At 38.4% G+C, this 10,007-nt stretch overlaps 1 protein-coding gene across 5 annotated transcripts in view; it reads left to right on the forward strand.

Moving 5' to 3' along the window:
* Positions 1 to 9,289, forward strand: part of Ac78C (adenylyl cyclase 78C) — a 665,405-nt gene extending 656,116 nt beyond the window's left edge. For 2 of the 5 annotated variants that reach the window (XM_069833500.1, XM_069833502.1), the window contains exons 22-23: positions 184 to 394; positions 8,701 to 9,289. In XM_069833500.1, the coding sequence (XP_069689601.1) occupies positions 184 to 394; positions 8,701 to 9,149 (660 nt within the window). In that variant the 3' untranslated portion in view covers positions 9,150 to 9,289. Of the gene's footprint in view, positions 1 to 183; positions 395 to 564; positions 631 to 8,700 lie in introns of all 5 variants that reach the window. The other 3 variants (XM_069833501.1, XM_069833504.1, XM_069833503.1) reach the window with 2 other exon arrangements.
* Positions 9,290 to 10,007: the final 718 nt, after the last annotated feature.

Consider the following 10,007-nt stretch of genomic DNA (forward strand, 5'->3'; position numbering starts at 1 on the left):
TAACTATGAATGTAAAAATTTTAAATAGGGTTATAGCATGACATCTTGGCAAAATCCGGGGCAAACTGGCATCTCGAAATGTCTTAAAAATAATCTAGGACAGGGGGTCTAAATTCGGGACTGTCTCAGAAAAACAGGGATGGATGGTCACCAAACTATACATACTTCGTTGATGTGTCATAGATTCTGGAGAAAAGAGGATACCAAGTGCAGCTGCGTGGTATAGTTGCAGTGAAAGGGAAGGGCGACATGGAGACGTATTTTGTGATGGGACGCAGAGCCAGTGGCATCCCTGGCTTCGTACGTCAGCCCAGCCAGTACAATAGTTTGGCAGCTGTGGTATATGGCATGGTGCAAGCACGTCGCAAGTTGACTGTGAGAAAGTCCACAACACGTGAGTAGTAGGCTAATAAGACTCCACTAGAAGGGGACCTCTTTCTAACTCACCACTTTCAGGATAAAATGAAGAGTATAATTAAATTTTCGTGTCTTGGTATCTATATAATCACATCATTATAATGATACTAACACAGTGAAAAATTTTTTTTGTTTTAATGCCTCCAGATATGGTCTTTTCGACCTTTCTGGCCTCTGCCCCCATGGCAATGGGTGAAGGACTCCACTTCTGAGGTGAGAGCACCCATAGGGCTCAATTCTGTTTAATCCCAATGATAGGATGGAAGATTTCCAAGTTATGACCAATGCGAGACTCCTCCGGTCCCCACAGTAACACAAGTGAGGGATGAGGAAGGTGTGCAGAACAGTCTACTCTGGATCTGACCAGTCATAGCGTGGGAGGTCAATGCACTATTCCTTGGCAACCAAAAAAACTTGCAATTCCATGCCAAATTAATACTGTATGAAATTTTCTTTGAATACGTGAGTTTTTTCAGCTCTTCTCATCCCATTAGTGCTTCATATCACATCCAGACCCGGGTTCAAATCCAGGCGAGTTCAAGTGGAATTTGTGGTGGACAGACTTGCTTGCAGTACTATTTCCCCTGTCATTATTTCACAAATTGTACACATCATTATCACCACCACCACCACCACCACCATCGCCGCCGCCACCACCACCACCACCACCACAACAACAACCACCACCACCACAACAACCATCACCATCACCACCAACGCCACTGCTGCCGCCACCACCACCACCAACACCACCACCGCCGCCATCACCACCACCACCGCCGCCACTTCTGCTGCCACCACCACCACCACTGCCGCCGCCACCACCACCACCACCACCACAACAACCATCACCACCACCACCACCACCACCACCACAACAACCATCACCATCACCACTGCCACCGCTGCCGCCACCACCACCACCACCATCACCACCACCACCACCACCATCACCACAACAACAACCATCACCACCACCATCACCACCACTGCCGCCACCACCACCACCACCACAACAACCATCACCATCACCACTACCACCACCACCACAACAACCATCACCATCACCACTGCCATCACCACCACAACAACCATCACCATCACCACCACCACCACTGCCACCGCTGCTGCCACCACCACCACCACCATCACCACCACCACCATCACCACCGCCACCATCACCATCACCACCACAACAATCACCATCACCACCACCACCACCGCCGCCACCACCACCACCGCCACCACCATCACCACCACAACAACCATCACCACCACCACCACCACCACTGCCGCCACCACAATCACCACCACCACAACAACCATCACCATCACCACCACCACCGCCACCATCACCACCACTGCCGCCACCACCACCACCACCACCACTACCACCACCACCACCACTGCCGCCACCACCACCACCACAACCACCATCACCACCGCCACCATCACCACCACCACCACCACCACCACTGCCGCCACCACCACCACCACAACAACCATCACCATCACCACCACCACCACCACCACCACTGCCGCCACCACCACCACCACCACCACCACAACCACCACCACCACCATCACCAACACAACAACCATCACCACCACCACCACAATCACCATCACCACCACCACCGCTGCTACCACCATCACTGCTGCCGCTACCACCACCACCATCACCACCACTGCTGCCACCACCACCACCACAACCCACCACCACCACTACCATCATCATCTTCCATTGCGAGAAACTAAGAAAAAAGAAACAAGTTTCTAGATTGTAATGCAGAATTTCTTAAAATTACCAAATCATAATATTATCGTTTCTAAATAGTGTAAGGAATTTAAAAATTTTCACTTTTTTCTTCTGTTGATAAATTTTTAGGTTTAGAATTTAATATTAACTAATTTTCTAACCTTATATGCATTCACGAAGTAGTCATTCTAGTCATTCCTGTTCTGGGGGCAAAATTTAAAAAAAAAAAAATTGTTCTGAAAGACTTGTCCAGCAGAAATGTTTTTATTGTCCTTTTTTTAAGATTATAAATTAATCTGGACAAGAATTTTTCACTGCATTAATATCATTCTCTTGGGTTATATATGAACAGGAAACAAAAAGAAAGTGACTAAATTACATAATAAGGGATACCCATCAGATCAGACTTATGGAATTATCAGAACGACACCACAAAGTATGGTTAACTTCCTGGCCAAGGATGGACTATGCTTTTACAATGGTCCAGACAAACAAACTTTTTATACCGGTACTTGCACAATATTTTTGTCTCTATACTTGAAGACCTACCCAGTCAGACAAAATTTTACGAGACCTCTTTTGAAAGAAGACGGGGTTACCTTACTTTATGTAACCTACCCCAAAACCAATTTGTTATTTACCTTCGAAATGTTTATTTGTAACTTTTACTGTGGTCTCTGTTTCCAAAATGAAAACAGCCTGATATGATGCATGCTTTGTATGTGTCTGTCTGTCTGTTTTTGTATGTGTGTATCCCTCAACTTTTGTACAATTTATTGACAAAACATATTGGAAAAATCATGCCATGGGTGTGGATACTGTCATATATAACCTTTGTTACAGAACCATTCCTTGAAAGATGTAAATGTAAAGTTTAAATGAGATACTCAGTAATGATCCTGAAATATTTGTAAATCGTGTAACTTTTATGTGACAATATGTGTGAATTAGAATTATTAAATCATACAGAACTTCTTGGTTTTATAATGCAGCTGGAAATATGAAATATTTTATTTCTAACATGTTGCAGCACGTTAAATTTTAATGTTCTCTTTAAGAGATTCTAATAAAAGCTTTAGAGTGGTGTTCATGTAACTCTTCCAATGATGTAAAATTACCTAATTTATTGCTACTTATTTCTTTGCTTGCTGATATGGTGCCATGTGCGAATACTGGAGTGTCGACAACAACTCCAGGGGATGTAGTGGTTACTATTCCATTCAATGTTTACTCTATGGGTACCATGCAGTTCCTCAGGAAAGATGGTACAATGCTCTGGTAGGCATGAAGTAAGCAGAAATTAAAATTGATAGCAGGAAAAACCTGTTTCAACATTGACTTTGTTAAGCAAGAATTTTACTTGGACTTGCCAGATTTTAAATGTGGGACTCCAGCATAGAAGGCTTATGCTCTAATCATTCAGCTGACAATGAACTTGTTATTTGAAATATACAGAGTACATTGGTCATGTGAAAATTAGTGGCAACACTTTAATTAAGAACAAATACTTACTTATTCATAATTGGCATACTTGCAATTCTGCTCCAGCATCATGTACCCTCATCACACCTCTGGAAGGTGGTGGATGCCATACACAGTGTCACATTGCTCTAAGCTTCTAATTGGTTGCTCTACAGTTGCTGTAATGGCCTGTCTGTCTCTATCTGTGGTTCTTTTATCTTAAGGAAAAGGTTGTAGTCGCAGGGATTAACAGAGAACAAAGAAGGATGCGCCAGAATTTCCCAGTTCCACCTTTTAAGTAACCATTTGCACAGCCACATGACAACGAACACCATTGTGAAGCACAATGGAATAGGTATTCAAGAGATTTTGGAGCTTTCGATACATTGCGGATCATAAATGTTGTTCCAAAAAGGGACAGTAATATGCAGCATCTATGCATAGCAATTGGAACAGAATGAGTGATTAATACACCTTCTTAATCATACTTACTTTGTCTTTTAAGGAACCCGGAGGTTCATTGCCACCCTCACATAAGCCCGCCATCAGTCCCTATCCTGAGCAAGATTAATCCAGTCTCTACCATCTTATCCCATCTCCCTCAAATACATTTTTATATTATCTTCCCATCTACGTCTCGGCAACCCAGTGGCGGTTCGTGCCTAAAATGACAAGGGGTTCACTACTTTTATGATATTACATAGCTTTCCAACAATTTAAACAATATCTCATTTCTAAAAAAATATAAAAAATACTACAGTTCTTTAAAGTAAATAATTGCCTTAAAATGAGCCTGATGATGATGATGATTCCTTACGTTATCATTCTGTCTTTCAATATTCTGCCTGAAAGCTGAGCTAAGCTGTTGCCTAATTTCTGTTCTTCCAAGAACTGATAAATCTAGGCAAGCATTCTTATGAGCAATAAATTCCTCATGTTTCGTAATTTTCTGTGTTAAATGGCTTAAATGTGACACACCAGTGCATGTCCAGCTCATATCTTCACCCTTAGCAAATATCAGGCACGGGAAACAAAATAATTTATTTGTATATTCACAACTGGAAATCCAGCTGTTTCTTTCATATTCTTTCACATTGAAAGCCCTGCAAAATGCCTCACCTCGGCTTGTTTGTGCAGCGAATAGGGATTATAAAGAATGGACACTGAGCGAATTTTCCTGTGTTTTGTTTCTCTGTGCGCCAGCGTTTAGTTCCACTTTCAAGCGCTAGAGGTTAGTGTAATCGAGCATACGCTAAGATAATAATTGAGTATAGAGTTGAGACACAGGATCCAAACATCGCCTACCTTATTGCATAATCCAGTAATGCTTTGCTTCAAATAAATTCAAGTTAACAGCTTTTTCTTATTTCTCAGTGACGAACTAGTAGTAATAATAATTTTTTATATTTCAGATATAATAAATTATATTATAAAATAATATAATAGATTATAAAATTATGTATCAAATTCGTTTAATATTTGTATGTAATATAATATAGGTACATGGTTTTACTTCTCATAGGAGTTTTGTTTTTCCATTTTCAGTGCTATCAGATCATTACACATTTTAATTGTTGTTGGGGTCAACGTCTCAACTCTCATTATAAAGGAACTCTAGAGTCTAGACATTACAGTTAATGACGGATTTATTATTTTATGGATCCAATTTATTTTATTTGAGTACATAATGCACCTAGATGTATTAATTATGTGTTATATTTCCGCTGTGTCGATTGCTAGCTGGTGTGATATCAGTGCCAACTCTAGGGAGAAAGCAGAATCTCACGCTGTAGCTGGCTTGAAGGTCATTGAAATCAGTCCGGCTACATCAAAGGTACCAAGGCGAAGTGTCCATACTTAGTTATCCATACGCTGGTTTGTGCTTGCTTTAAATCAAGTTGAGGTAACGGCCTTCCAAGCTTCATTATTTTACCCTTAGCTTCCAAGATTAAAACTGAAAACTTTGTTTGTAAAAGATATTGAACAATATTTATTTTCTTTGGGAACCAATACTGGTCACTCTCACAGTTGAATATATTAAGACTAAAACACCAAGAAAGACTAAATGGACATTTAAAGGATTGTAAGAACCATTAATAAATACAACAATCAATAACACACATGTACACGTGCTAAAAGTGTGATCTCAGCTACAGATTGGTCCAAACACCAGCACAATTACATGTTTGCCATGCAGCATTTCCTCTTGCGCCGCACGCAAGTCCAGAAGCTGGCTTGGCGAGGTTCAGAGGAGAAATCGACCCTTGAAAGCTCACAAGCATGTAGGTATTCAATCTCTGTGGTTCAAAGGTTTCCATATGACAAAAATAGATCAGAACCGCAAGTAAACTTATTAAAGATGAGCAAGAAAGAAAGAATGATACCGTAAAGTGGGGTGACTTTGAATGCCGAGGTGACTTTGAACAGTAATTTAGCGCCCTTCTAAATTAAATGCTGTACCCTATTTCGAAAAAACTGAACTAATTTATTGAGAACTTAAATAGTTTTTTCGCAATTGGGTACAGCATTTAATTTAGAAAGGAGCTAAATTACTGTTCAAAGTCACCCCACTTTACGGTAGTGTAAATTATAAATAAATTTATTTAAACAATTAAATTGTTTTTCCTGAGGGTTCTCTGAACCATTGAATGCACTGCGCACCACCACTGCAGCCTCCCCAAACAACAATAACAACTCTGAGAGAGCATTCTGATCTTGTCAATTTTTTTTTTTTTGTTTGCTTCAGAGCATTGCAGATAAGTCTTATTATTACAACCACTACACATAGAGTGTAAATGAGATTATTACCTTATAACTTACATGTAACACTCTATCTCATACTATTAGGAGAGCTGGATACTACCAGTATTGCCACTAATTTTCGAATGACCTATGCATATATTAAATTAAGATTTCTTATTTTAGTTCGATTACTATGTGGAGAGTTTATAGTGCACAATTTTTGTTCCAAATTGCAAGTAAAATATGAAAAGTTTGATTTATTACGTACATAAGAATTCGAAGACATGAGGAAATGATGACATTTAATTGTTATTTATTTTATTGGAACTCTATATTGTTGAAAGGAAAATAAACGTACCATCTGGTCATCAGTATTGTTTACATAGCAATAAATATTAAATACCAAGTAATGAGCATTTAGTATTTAAATAAGCCTTTATACACTACAATTAACAGTAATTTAAAATAGTTATTGTTACAAATGTCTGCAATTATACTGTAACATAAACTAGCATTATGAGGAATTTGATAAAGTTGTAATTTAACAGTTACATTTATATTTATCATAAAATATATCTTTGACATATTTGGCATTGCTATAAATTCATATTCGTCACATTTAGGTATTTAAATCAAAGAAACAGAAGCCCTTAGCATGGCTTCTTTTGGAACAGGAATAAGACCGGAAATCCCGTGTCATAGATATACTGTACAGTGCTTGCAAGAATTCTGTCTCTTAATAAAAAATTATCGACAACATTGACTACAGTACTCAGGCTTTTGTGCTTTACTAACAAATGTGTTTGCAAGCCTGTGACGTTGCAAAGATCTCTGATGATCGAATAAACATACTTAGAAAAGCAAATGCATGACAGTACAACAATGTAACATTTCCAAGACTGGGAAAATCCTACAAGCTGATTTATATTTGAAATTGGTCTTTTACCTTATTTTAATTTCAGCTTATCTCATCTATCTAAGAATTGCAGTAGGCCTATTCCTAACATAAATAGTGATATTTATCTTGTACCTATGTTCTGCATTAATATCATCTTTAAGCCTATTTTAATTGTGAAGAATCTTTCGACTTATATAAATTTGGTACAAATCTGAGTATAGTACGTAGTGTAGAGGTGTATAAATATATTTTAGTATCTGTATCTGTTTGGTATTTGTGATTATAAATTCGGAGATAATAAATATTGTTATTTCAATGATGTACACTTGAATAAGCATGATTATACAACAAGAAATAAATATTCATGTTTCCTGCTGCAAATGGTATTCTCTGTGCATTGCAACGTTACATCCAAAATATTATATTATACAGAGTGATCTACTTGCTACACAACTCATAAAATGAAAGTAACTGCGGGATTTATGGTCTGGAGAGGACAGGTTCCTTCTGCCATTATGATACCATCGTTTCTCCATTATTGTCACGTTGTCATCTTATCGCTCTGGTAATTTTAAAAGAGATCTTAGGTTATGTGACAAATGGACCATACTGTATAAAATATATGAAACTATATACGCTAACTTTATTTACCCATTTAGACTCGAATTTTTGCACACCATTAAACTATAGATATTTGGTCTATAAGATTCTACAAAAATTATTATAAATATATTTTAGAAATTAGTTTGAATTTTGGCACTAGTGATAGAACTATTTACTTTATATATGCATACAGAATACTTACTTTGTTGACTTACGCACTAAAATGAGTGTTATCTGTCTGTCACAATTTTGTGTGTATGTTAGGTTTAAAAAGGGTTTGCTTTTGAACTACTCCCATTATTGTTACATACCGGTATTTAAAAAAAATCACCACTTTTGAAGGTTGGATCTAATTCCGTCAGTTGGTGAGGAAAAAGATGCCTACTCATTTAAGATCTTCATAACTGGCTATTCAAACAATTTACTATATCAATAACTAGTTATAACCACTCCAATGAATAAATACTTTCTTTCTCATCAGATAACAATGGTAGATGCAACCTTCGAAGCATTCTTCAATATTTACATAAATTCAATTTATTGGCCATAAAACAATATGAAATCCACGGCATAGAAGACACCATATTAAATCACAGTCATTTTCTGTTCTGCAGAATTTTCGATAGCAATAAAAAGAAAATAAATAAATTTCTTATTATATTATGAAGTCGGGAAACATATGATGCAAATCAAATACTACTATTACAAAATTACAACAGCAACTTCAAAATATTGTTTTCCAAACGTATTTGCAAGCATGGAAGTAGTTCAAAGAAAACCCCTTCCACATAGGAGCCACTACTTCTTCCTCCCTTTGAAGGTGTGTCCAAATTTGGTTTTGCTACAGCTGGAAGCAGCGCTATGGGGAGAGCGAAGTCTCAGCAACAGAAGAAACCCAGTGAAAGCGCACCTGGCACAAGCAGCAGCGGTGGTAACCGCCTGTCTAATTTCAGCAGCATGCGCCTGTCAGGGCGGTCCACACCAAACCCCATGCGGCGGAACACAACTCGAGCAAGCCATAACCAACAGAACCAAGGACCACACAGTGCACGTTCACAGCCCAACATGCGGCAGCTCTCGGTGGACCCGAGTGTCATACAACGCAACAATGCCAATGTGGCCAACACTATCCAGCAGCAACAACAGCACTCATCTGCACCGCAGACGCCACTGGCAGGTGAAAACGAGCGACACATAACCCTTACTCGACAAAAGTCACTTGTCAACAATGGTACACCCAACACTGGCAGTGACCCACAAGTGATCTAACCTGTAGAGACCAAATTTTCCTAGAATAGGAGATTCTCTCTCCTAGTATTCTGTGATGACGTATCTACAGCATTTGTTCCCCAGCTTCTGTGCTTAGAAGCAATGTGCAAGTTTAGACATTGGTTTGACGTGTAGTTGCAAGTTTCAGTATTAATTTAACATCAACTGCCATGGACAGCAGCTGTTTTTTTATCACTCCAGAGACAAGGTAAGGGCTGGTTTTTGTCTACAGATTATAAGTTGAAAAACTATGATGCCAATTATAGGAAATCCAGTCTGTATTCTATTTTTGAAACACTCAGTTTTTCTGCTTTCGTATTCTGCTGTCTTGAGAATGAACACAAATAAGATGTCATAAAAGAACTGCAGTAAAGTCAAGTTATTTGATCGTAATCTACACTGTAGTGCCAGAAACTGATTGTCTCACGGCTTAACTGTAAATAATAACCAAAACTTTGAAATCGAAGTCAGTAATAACCACATCCAGGTGTGACAATAGGAATAAAAATAAGGTCATCAGATATGTTTCTGAGCCAGTATAAAACGTTAGGAACAGTGGTCTCACAACAAGTTATATTTGCGTCAGTGATACGTCCACAAGGTCTTTTTATATAAGATATATCACCATTCAATCAACAGAAATGAAAGTGTGGTTATGAGATATAATATCTGTGAGCCTTTATAAGGCTCACAAAGCCATATTTGCATCAGTGAATCTTCCACAAAATCGTTATTATTTTTATAAGATATATCACTATTAAATCAATAATAATGAAGATGAGGTATTCAGATGTAATGTCTCTTGAGCTTTCATGAAACTAGAAACCGTGATGTCTGGAACCAAGCCACACTTTCATC

Source organism: Periplaneta americana, chromosome 8, assembly GCF_040183065.1.
Source record: "Periplaneta americana isolate PAMFEO1 chromosome 8, P.americana_PAMFEO1_priV1, whole genome shotgun sequence".
Classification (NCBI taxonomy): Eukaryota; Metazoa; Arthropoda; class Insecta; order Blattodea; family Blattidae; genus Periplaneta; species Periplaneta americana.